At 36.3% G+C, this 12,117-nt stretch overlaps 1 protein-coding gene across 3 annotated transcripts in view; it reads left to right on the forward strand.

Annotated features, from left to right (window-relative positions):
* The window catches only part of cadm2b (cell adhesion molecule 2b), a 151,480-nt gene extending 140,172 nt beyond the window's left edge, over positions 1-11,308 (forward strand). For all 3 annotated transcript variants that reach the window (XM_088011661.1, XM_088011662.1, XM_088011663.1), the window contains 2 exons: positions 9,157-9,279; positions 9,380-11,308. In XM_088011661.1, the coding sequence (XP_087867787.1) occupies positions 9,157-9,279; positions 9,380-9,498 (242 nt within the window). In that variant the 3' untranslated portion in view covers positions 9,499-11,308. The remainder of the gene's footprint in view (positions 1-9,156; positions 9,280-9,379) is intronic.
* The last annotated feature ends 809 nt before the right edge of the window (positions 11,309-12,117 follow it).

Here is a 12,117-nt window from a genome sequence, read left to right on the forward strand (position 1 = left end):
ATTTACAAATAATAATTTGAGATTGAGAGGGTAAAATCAGTCTTCAAGCTACACTAAGCCCATGTGGAAAAGTAATCTAGTACCTGGTTGTGCCATCCTCAACACAGCAACAACTTCCCTTACGCACTGGTGATAACTGGCAATGAGTCTTTTGAATTGAAGTGGACAAAGTATGGAGATTATTTAATTCAGCAGCACTGGAGGGTTTTTAAGCTTGAATAGCTTGTTAAAGGTCATGTCTCCTGAGTCTTGCTGTATAACCCATTGGGAATGGGCTGAAGGTCATGAACTGATAGCCTGACATTGTTCTTCAGGGCAGGGGCAGAATTCATGGTTTTACAGATCCAGCAAATTATCCATTTTCTGAGAAGATGTTGTCTCATTTTAAACTGCTTCATGTTCTCAGGCACTATTTAAAGGATTTCCTCTTTCTGCAGATCGGCTAATAATTGAGCTGGATTTGAAAACTCAAGAGGGGGCAATCACTGTTTTACATAATGCTAGATTGTTTTTTTTCTAATAAATGAAATGGCCATTTGAAAACTACTGCTTTAACGTTATTATGAGAATTAATAATGTTAATTTTCTGGAATCAAGCAAAAAATGTATAAAACATTTTTTTTTGTGCTGACCTATAAAATTGACTCCAGTAACTTTACATTTTCAAAACATGACCAACCTTCCATTTGTCAATTTTTAATTTTTGTAATGCAGAGATTCCATCATCAGTTTACTCAGAGCGGCATTAACAGGGACACTTACACCCTCACCAAGGCCCCCCAACTCTTCATGCACTCACAAACATGATACTGAGCACACACTTGATGATTGATGAGCTAACAACCAAGCTATGAGCTAGAAAATAGACTTGTTTCAGATGATGAATTCAATGTGCTCTCCTTTTCGCGTTCCCTTTTTTGTACACAGAACTGTTTTATTACACTGTTCCAGATTAGTTCAGATATTACAGGAGCAAGTTACCACATTATTTATTTAATATTCACAAATGACTGCACAAATAAAAATATATTTGCAGAGGCGGAAAATAGAAAACTCAAGCTGTTTGGAGTGTTCTTATGCTGAAGGGTTTCTACCTGCTCAACAAATCAATAAGCATGCACTTGTGCTACAATGATTGCCAAAATCATATAATCCATGTGCAAGCTTTGGTTTATATCTCTGAATGTTATTAGTGCAGTAGTGTTTATTATGCATGACTGTTTCATACTGATCCACAAGAGCACTCTGCAGGCAAAATATAAATGCTTACCTTGACAGTCAAAACAGCTTTTGTCTTATAATGGGAAAACATAAATAATGGAGAAATATTTCAGATGCAGTTCATTTTGATAAACTAGTCATAAGCTTTCTTTGGAGCAATGATACATTTACTTGTAAACAGCCAAAGGTTTTGTTTTTATCTGATGCTTTTAGTGAAATGAATTCTGTTTGTCATTAGGATTTGTCAAAAATGTTGAAGGAACATTTGCAAGACTACTTTAACCATTTCAAATTATTTGCAAAATTGAATCGACTGCAGCAAAGAAAGTCAAGATGCTGGAAATGCTGTTTAGCAACTCCAGAAAAATGGCTTACATGTTTGGAACGAGGAACCTATAGTAAACCTAAAACAATAATGTCCACCACAGGGTTTACAAGGAAACTTTGCTGTCACAACTTTAATCTACGCCCACTTTGCCAGCATGAAGAACTTTAAAAAAAGCATCCCTTTTCTATATTTTCTGTAAATAAAAATTTGATTATTGTGGTGAAAAGTGAAAATAATGTGAAAAAAAATCATCTAACACAGGGTTAAGTTGTCAAATAATATTTCAACCTTTGGACATCTTAAGGAGCTCTGTTCAATCTATTTTGTAAAAATAGAAAGAGACTCTATGGCAAGACAAATTTGGTTTCCACAAATACTATTAAACCTGTTTGAGCTTAAATTGATTTGTAGAGAAGAATGGGGATAAGAGTTCCAACTTTAGATGTATAAATCAGATCTCAAAACAACTGCAGCTACAAATGCAAAAAAACTGATTCTACCAGGGAGCTGAATAAATAAATACATGTCACATTTTCCTGATTTTCCTGATAATCTATTCTTTTTTTTTTCTACCTTACAATTTTCTCATACAATATATAGCTCTGTCACTAGATTGTATTAAAATGCATTGACATTTTTGGCTGTAATATGCAAAATTGTGAAAAAGTTTTCGTGCTAAGAATAGTTTTTGCAATACATGGTAGATTAGGAGTGGACAGGACAAATAAGCAACAATAACAAAACAAAACAAACATTAAAAAAATTTATAAAGTCCAGTCAATTTGACAGAGGAAGTGCAACTATTTAAAATTGAAACAGTAACAGTTTAAGATTTAAAACACAGGCACTGTTTGAAGGATTTCCATTTGTGGTTTCTTAAGATGAAGTGGAAAGCATTAAGTAAAACAAGTTCTGACATTTTCAGTTCACATTGGAAGCTGTTCCAAGAAGAGGGGGCAGAGAAACTGAATGCCAGCGCTGCTGCACAAGAGAAACATAGACACACAGAATGTCACAACGACATAACCACTTTTATTTCTCAGAAGAAATGTGCATAAATAAGTAGTATCCGAGCCAATAAGAGCCTTGTGAATCAGTCATCCAGTGCGTTTATCGTCTTCCATTCCAGGCATGCCAGCTTTAGAATATAGTTCATAGTTCACAATGCTGGAACTTAATTATTAGGAAAAAAATGTCAAGTTACTATGTCCTCAGCACAACATCAAAGCTTTTTCTTTAAAAATATGTTATGGAGACAATGATAAATAGGCATATTGCCAAAACATATGCAGAGCATTCAAAGAAATATGCAGGTAACAAGCCCCAGGCACAGATTGACTGAACAGTCACTCAAGACCATAAAAATAGAGGGATGAATCTGTTCTCTGCCTATGACTAAGGAAGACTATATGTGTGCTGCTATGCAAAAAAAAATAAAAAATAAAAATCATCATACACTGAGAGCTTTAATCCAGCTCTCAATTGGACTTTAGAAGAGAACTAAAGGCCCACTGAAAGCTGCTTTCTGCACAAATTATTGCCGCATGCAAGAAGGATTTGCTCTGTCCTGTTGCTTTTCTGATCAGCCTTGGAGATCCCAGACATTCAGTCACAACCCAGTCTACTCCAACAATTTAAATAGCACTAGAGTAAAAACACAAAAGAAGACTGCAGACAAAGGTCTAAAACACCTGACATTATCCCATAGATTTACTCGATACTATCCAGAACATAAAGTCAGCGGATATATCAGTCATACGAATGTTGAGAGAAAAACCTTAGAAGGAAGTGGACATCGAAAGAGCCACACCAGGTCCAGAAAAAGAAGTGATGGCTAACCAACTGTATGTTGTCTGAGTTTGATAAACTGGATATAAGACCACCAGTGAAGAAAATCAGGCCCAAGTAACTACTTTATTGAGAAGAAATGATAAGAGAAGAATGAGACAATTCAAATGTAAAACAAAATGTAACAAAGGAATAGAAATTCAGGTCAAGAGCAGCACCATTCCACACCCAAACTCAAGGAGAGCCTTCCTAGGAATATTCATAGAAGAAGGTAATTTATAATATAAAACACTTTATAAAATATCACCTGTTTATATAAACTTTTATAGCCAATTCTTTGTCCAAAGTTCGACTGTTAATCATGCCTAGCACTAGCTACTACTAACAGTAGCTACCACTAGCACTAGCTTGTGCCCACTACTTAGTTGGTAAAATGCTATTGTTACGTGAAAAGAAAACAAACTCATTCAAGTAAGACCTGCACATTATTATAAAGAAATGTTTTAATATTTCCTATTTAAAAAGGTTCTGTAAATATGTGTCAGGTCATTCCCTAGGTTAAAAATGGCGACTTTTGAACAGTGAGGGTCCTTTCAGACTTTTCTTTCAACCCAACAGACAAGGTCACAATTGCCCTCTTGGTTGGTTTAAAACTATCACACTTCTGTCTGAATAGCACAAACCCAGAATTTGGATTCAATAAAGAAATGTTTCCTAAGAGATTAAAGGCCTGTGCATTCTGCAAGAACCGAGAAATGTATCCTTTCTCACAGAGCTGAAGTTCTCACAGTTTGTTCTCGACACATAAGCATGGCAGTTCTTTTTACTGTTGTTGCCCCCGGCAGTTCGTTTTATTGTTGTAGCCCTTGACAACCATTGGGCGGCTGGTCAGAAATTTGTGAGTGTAGTAAATGGTTGACTTGGCCTTCCCTGGGGTACTTTAACTGAGTGCCTCGTGAAGTTTAAAATACCTTCAACAGAAGAAGCACTATTGTTCTTGCCAACTTTGAATGGGTAAACAAATTTCTTGATTCTTGTGGAGTGTACACAGGCTTCACGTGTTCCATGAAGAGAAGGGGAAACTCGTGAATTTAATTCCTCATTGCTAATGTTGGGTAGAATACTAAACATGTACTTTGAGTTATGTAAGAACATGTATATAACATAATCTTCTGTTGCTCACCTAGGGGATCATTTTTCTTCATTCTGGCTCGGCACGACAGCAAGCTTCCCTTTTTGTCACTTTCGCACTCAATTAACCAGAACCCAAGATCATGCTAAGCTATTACGTTTTGCTTTGAAACCTGTGGTCACCTTTTATGTCATGGTGTTGTTCCCCTCATCTTTTCCTACTGCTGTCACTGTCTACAACCATGGCAACAGCCAAAGACTTTCCAGGGCCTACAACAGGTAAATATCCCAATGGATGATCATTGCAAGCCAGAATTAGTGTGTGTGATGCTGGAACTGGCTCTGGGTCAGGACACATCATGGCCTCACCCTGCATGAGCCAAATCATCAACATGCATGGATGCTCGCTCTGCTGACACTAGACGCTTTCTCTCTATTCATACCACGGACTGCATAAGTTATAACACAACATGTTGGTATTTTGGTTTGCCTTTTTCATACTAAGTTATACCTCAGAGAGGGAAAAAGTGGACCTTTGTGTGATAGTGTTGGTAAGTGTTTCATTGAGCATACGAAAATGGAATGGAAATTCATAAATTATTTGTGGAGTCTGTTCATGTTACGAATTTAGCCGAGACATTTCTGTTGACTATGCGTTAGGTTCTTTTTGCATTAATCTGCTTGATACGGTGTTTGTCGCTTAATCATATCTGATATGAGTGCTGCAGGTTTAAACTGAATGGGCAGTAAAATTAGTACGACAAAAGGGTTATTTTCTCAATGTCACTTAATATCAGATCAGCCAAAATATTGCAAGGTAATTTGCTGGTCTCTTTGTGAGCGGCTTAACCAAAGTGACTGCAGTTTTCCAAGAGATGCATAGAACCAAAAGTGGCTGGTGTCATGCCACTCCTGCTGTAGTAGCATATGTCGACTCTTTTGTGATCATCCGCGACTCTAGAATGAGATTTAGTGGCATATGCCAAATCAACAGCAGTGACTCACTGTCCTCAGATGGAATGCTGCTCATGTTAGAACGACGCCAAGAAATTTTCGATGCCTCAGACTGTCACATTAGTACTGCTTGCTTGGTGCTTAATATACATTGTAAAGCAATTAGCCAAGCTTTATTGTCAATGGAGTGCTATGAAAAGTACTTGAGGAAATGTAATAGCACCATAATTTCCGTTGCTAAGTGACATCGTTATGAAAGGCGGTATTTTAAGGAAATGCTTTTCAAATGTCTTTTAAATAACAAAATGAGTGAGCTCTCTAATCAAGTTAACTGAAAAATCAAGCAGTGTGTTAATATCACTTTTACATTGTAATCCTTTCAATAATATGCCAAATTAACACATACTGTTAGAACATCCTTAAAGTATCAGTCAGAAAGTTGCATGACAATCTGATGTTAGCAGAGAAAAAAATAATTTTAATATTTAAATTCAGGAACAAAAATTCAATTCTTGGAGAATGCCATATTACTTTTGGACATGATACATTATATACCCAGAAAGGAATGCTGACACAGCATACATTTTTGCAAGGCTCAAAATTGTGCATGCAGTGCACTCCCATTCATATTTGGTCATATGTCCTTTAGCAAGTTACAATCTGACCACAGATTCTTTTGAAACTGCCACACTTCAGGCATGCTTCTCGTTGAATATTTGACCACTTTTCTAGGCACAACTCTTTGACCAACATAGTTTCAGCTTTTAATTATAATCCACACATTGTTAAAAAAAAAAAAAAAAAGGCTGAGATCAAGCAATACTAGAAGTCTGATCCACTCCAAAACCAGTTTTCATGTGTTTGGGATCATTGTCTTATTGGTGCACCCACTTGTATGAAGGTTTTTAGCACCTGATCCAAACTCTCATCCTCAGATAAAAGGTGAGGATGTTCAAGGACACTCCAGGAGCTACTCAGACTCAAGCCACCTTAAACTTAAAAACTGCCGGAGTGTTTCTGTCAACGATGAATCAAACTTAACGTCGCTTTGGACTGAGTCAAGGAAGTCAAGTCAGTCAAGGAAGAAGCTCCTGCACCATAATTTTAATTATGCGCAAATGAAACCTACAATTGCCTACATAGACATGTCAGAGGTCTTTTAGAGTAAAGTTTTTTGTTTGTAAGTGATAGAAATGAGCTATTTGATGAGATGATGAGAAAAATGTAGGAGTCAAAGTAAGACTTACAGCCTAATATAACACTGTCAAATGTGGTGGTGTTAGTACCATGGTGATGGTCTGTTTTGAAGCCAGCCCTACTGATCCATAATGTGGAACACAGAAGATTCTTCAGCACTCCGCTCTCCACACGAGACAAATGTACCAGTGATAAAAGAAATAATAATAAAAAACTCTGCAACGCCTCAACATTGTAAATTATAATCAAATTGAGATACATGTTTGCATTTGGACCAATGTTTACTTGTTTGCACACCAGAGTTCAGATGAGATTGCACACCTGCTGAAAGAAATTCACGCTGTACAAAGAAATCTGCTTTTACCTGTGCCGATTTCAAAAAGTTCACAAATTCAAACTTATTCATCCGATTTGTGTTTTTAAAAACAATGAGGTTGAATATTGTACAAGACTAAATAAAATCATCATAAATGACAAATTAATATAGCATCATCCATGCAGATAGTTGGTGTAAATAAACATTGCATTAATTACAACAAAAAAAAAAATCTAAAGTGCACTTCTGTAGAACTGGTATCTGAGCTAGAAAAGTTTCCCCATCAGCTGTTTCGTGGTATTGGCACTCTTTAGTTTTCCGTTGTGGCTTTCTGTGATGCATTACATGTCATTCTGCTGTTTTTGTGGCCTTTTTCTTAATTTTGCTTTTCATTTTAGCTCAGGATAAAAATAAGAAAGGATTTATTGGTTACATTTACAGAGCATGTTTGGGTACATGTGGTTGCCTATTCCAGTTTGTATTTTGTAAGGAACTGCCAAACAATAATTACCACAGTGATGAGAGTGAATGTGAACATGTCACATGACATTTGCTTATGCCATCTGCTGACAGCGGATTCATTGGTACGAATCATTATACCCATCAACATCTAACCAAACCCAGGTTACTTTGGAACGTGATCATTGTCTCAAAACCTGATGTTGCAGCTCATGAGTCCCTGTATTGTATTTAAAATGCATGGGATAAAAAAAAAAAAAAAAAAAGAAGAAGCATGACACACAACTTCATCCTTTCAAGTTTTGTATTTTGGGATGGTAAAAATCTTTTGTGTTTACAGGATTTGTTAATATAACCATCATTTCCCAGGGTCACTTTGCAAAACTGAGCATGAGCCATGGCTATTTATCAGGTTGAGATAATGAGAACACAAGAGGTGCACCATAAAGACACAGGCGCTCAGTATATAATAGGACGGACACGGGGGCATCATACTGAAGCTTGAAGAAAATGCTGTGCTCATTTTCTGCTCAGAAACCTAAATGCGCATTCTTTTCTGAAAAAAAAATTATCAATAAACAAGAAGTATAAAATGAGCACATTCAACTCTGGCAATATTAAAGCATTTCTTCTTTATGGTAGCTTTTTATAGAGGTTTGTGGTTGCATCTGAAATTATTTGTGCAGTTCAGGAAGATTTGTTCATTGTTTTGGTCACTGGTTTAATAGGCACACAGCAATTTTACAAACATTTTTCTTCAGTTGAGTTCTGGTTATTTCGTTTATGACTGCAATTTAAAGTTGAATTTGACACTTCAAACTCAGTCATCAGTACAGAGCCCAATGTCCACCCAAAACAAAAGTAGTAACGCCAAAAATATTCATAAAGTGAAGACTTGTATAGTAGTTTCTTCAATGAGGACGAGGAGGCCAGGAAAACTGTTGTCTAGGAGCAGAAGCTTGTTCACCCCACGATCTGGCACACAGCTGAAGGATTTTAAGAAGTGCTGTCGTGAGTCCAGTCTGCCTGTAGCTAACCACTGTTTAGCTGTTTAGAATAACCATTTCTGTCAAAAATTGTACTTCAAAGCCCAAAAAAAAATTGCCAGCATTCTGATTGACATAACCTCATTGTTTTTGCAAGTCTCACTACTCTACATATAATAAGTTTGTTTGATCCACGACAGTTTATCTGTGTCTTACCACTCTTCTTTAAGGCTGTCTGCAGTTAGCTTACCTTAAACAGCTTGCCACTTGTCCATGAAAAGTTAAATAAGCCTGGATCTGTAGATTTTTTTCCCCCATTAAATCTAAGATTCCTATTATTTCATAATCCTAAGGCAAAGTTGTTTCCATGCAGCTCACTGTTTTTGATACGAAACCACACATGCTGTCGCCAAATTCCCAATACAATATTTTAGTTTTTTTAAATCAAGAAAACTCTTTGAGGTCTCATAAAGAGTCATTGGGTCCAATCCCATTATGTTTATCTGGCAGTGCCTTCCTGTTTTAGTGGACGTGACAAAAATCTGTTTTGCTTTCAGAAAAGTATGCTCTAAAGAACGGCTAGCTGTTTTCAAGATTTTTAAGTTTTCTGGCTGAAAAATATAAAATAAGCTCCTTAAAATCGACATCTGACATTATCTTCAGCATACATGCTGCAGCCAAGTAGTTTTCTAAATGTCAGAAACTCTTAAACAGTGGCATCTTGCTATTGATTTTGCTCCCTCGCATCCATGCCGTCTCTCATTGTTTTCTTTCAGATCCTAATGCTTTAGGACAACGTGGACCTGACCACGCTTTAATCGGCGGGGTTGTTGCAGTCGTGGTCTTCATCACCTTGTGTTTGATAATAGTTCTTGGAAGATATCTGGCTAGACATAAAGGTAAAAGAGGTCACTTGCTTTCTTTTTTTGTATTGAATGAAAAGATGCTGTGAGGTTTTCCACCGGTGGGTTTTTGATTTGTCTGCATATACATTTACAGGAACGTATCTAACACATGAGGCCAAAGGAGCAGAGGATGCCCCCGACGCCGACACGGCTATTATCAACGCTGAGGGAAACCATGTGCATGCAGAGGAAAAGAAGGAGTACTTCATTTAGACCTCTGGCTTCTTTCTCCTTCGTTTCAATGTTCAACAAGAGACATGCAATTTCAAGCTGCCTCAGTGTTACAACATGATCTGGGTTTTACTCCTCATTTATCTTTTTTTTTTCAGAAAACTCCTGCTTGGTTTAACTTGACTTTAAAATAGCGTTCTCCTTTTGTAATCAATACAAACTAATGGTTGGATTAGATTTTAGTTTTCTGGTGCCTAAACGAGACGTTTTTTCTGCATTTCTTTCATTGACTGCATTTACAGGTTTCTCTACTCCCTTACATAACTGTCTGCAGAATTGTTAAACACAGAAGGGACAGAAGATGTGCTCGATTTTAAGACAGTCAAGGTTGAGCTTTTCAAAGTGTTTTACTGTGAGAACAGAATAGCTGGAACACATCAGTTTATGAAACATTTACATAATATGACTTTTCTTTCTGAATTAAGCAATTGTCTTGGATGTCTCCTGGATTTTATCCTACCATAGCCATAATGTATGACATAACATGACAGACACTTTGATATAACAAAACATAGAAGCACAATCTATGCGATTGTCCCAAAAAGAAACCACCTCCCTCTTATGAAGGTGTATACTCTTACACCTATTCGTTTTCAGTTGTCTTTTATCTTGTTATTTTATACTATGAAAGTCGGAATTTTAAAGCACAAAGTCTGAGGACTAAAAAAAAAAAAAAAAAAAAAAGAGGGAAAATACGAGAACTGTATCTTGTCTCAGGATTCAAAATGAGTCTAGATGGAGAAATGGAGTCTGACGTGTAATAAAAATTTTGGTCATCATAATGGATCAGGAATATTTGTTTTTTTGGTTGGCTATTTAATGTAAAATCCAAACTGAATGAGTGGACTTTGTGGGGCTTTATTATTTATGTTGAATTTTATTGAACAACAACTATGCTTAATGTGTGGATATTGCTGTAAAATACTTTGCTGACGTGAATATTTGTGAACAATATTGTTGAATCTTGGGATCCCTGGCACATTATGTTTTGTATATTAGCATATACACCATTTAATGTATTCCACATCTCATGACTTTTTTTTCTATATTTATCTAACCAATTTGTTTTGCCACAAGCCATGTATATAGCTGTGAAACAGTTTGTGTTTCCTTACAGATTTTGTCTGTTTGTGTTTTTCATTTATTACGGCAAATGTTTCAGATCAGACAAATTTGAAACTTTGACAAAGATAACTTCAAAAATGACAAAACATTGTTTTTTAAAAGCTTACCAAATCAACCTGGCATTAATGTATTTTTTAAAAGTCCCCCATCTTATTAGACCACAATGCATTTTTTTATTCAAATTTTTCTTGCCACACCCTGGTTTGATTACTTTCAGAGCTGTATAATCGATAAATAACTTCAATAAAACCTGTCTGACAACATGAGGTAGGCTAAAATATGCCACAAAGCCACACATTAGGACCCGGTCCACATAAATTCAAAATTATTTACATCCATCAATCTGCAAAGTGTAGCGAAGTAGTTCTTGAGGCTTTGTTACTCTGACGAACCACAGTGAAAGCTTTTATCCACAAATGGAGAAAACATGGAACAGTGGTGAACCCATCCAGGAGTGGTCAGCCAAACAAAATTACTCTAAGACCACATATAGAACTAATCCAGGAAGTCACAGAACAACATCTAAAGTACTGCAGGCGGCACTTGCCTTAGTTAATGTCAGTCTTCATGATTCAGCAATAATAGGATCAAAAAAGAAGGGAATGGTTATGGGATAGTATTGGGATCAAAAGATAGAAATCTTTTCTGACAAAAAGAAAAATACAAAGTGAAATACCAGTTTCATATTTGCCAAAAGCTATCTTGGTTATCATGAAATCCTTTGGGAAATTTTTTAGTGGACTACAAAGAGTGGAGCTCTACCGCATTGTGATGGACTCTGGCTGCTTCCAGAGAAGCATGACTTACTCTATGGAACCATAAAACCAACTCTCTAGCATGGCAGAAAATCCTCCACCTTTTGTCGCCTAGTCAAAGTCTGGACTTAAATCCAAATGCAGCGACGCTGGGTTTGTATTTACTCAGCTTATCTTGAAAAAAGCTGTTTGATGATCTGAAACATTCCAGTGTGTCAACAAAGCAAAAACAGAGAAGATCTGAAAAGGGGAAAATACTTTTTCACGGCACACCAGATGTTTTCAGTAGAGGGAAGAGGAATGCATTCCATTCCTGTCACGATGAGTGTTTTCACACTTTTGAAGGTTTCTTCAAACAGGGATTCTAATGAATTACTTACAATTGAAAAAAAAATGACTATATGTATTTATTATTATGACTGATTCAGATTTATTATATGATACTATATTAATTAGTATTATTGTTGTTAACACTGAAGTAGTTGTCTGACATTACCTTTTCCATTTTATAATTCTGTAATTTATCATGAAGAACAGTACAAGGATCACCGTTATGGCCTTTGAGTTTGCTGCAAACAGTACATGACATGACATGTTGAGGACCTGGTGAATCAAACATCCTCAAATTGTATATAATCATTGTATCAAAGAAATTGAACCACATTCCCAATGCCCATACATGTTATTTTATTGGTTCCGTATGATGCTATAAATAGTCATT

This window comes from Poecilia mexicana, unplaced genomic scaffold (assembly GCF_051168715.1).
Source record: "Poecilia mexicana isolate PSO_F unplaced genomic scaffold, ASM5116871v1 scaffold_13, whole genome shotgun sequence".
Classification (NCBI taxonomy): domain Eukaryota; kingdom Metazoa; phylum Chordata; class Actinopteri; order Cyprinodontiformes; family Poeciliidae; genus Poecilia; species Poecilia mexicana.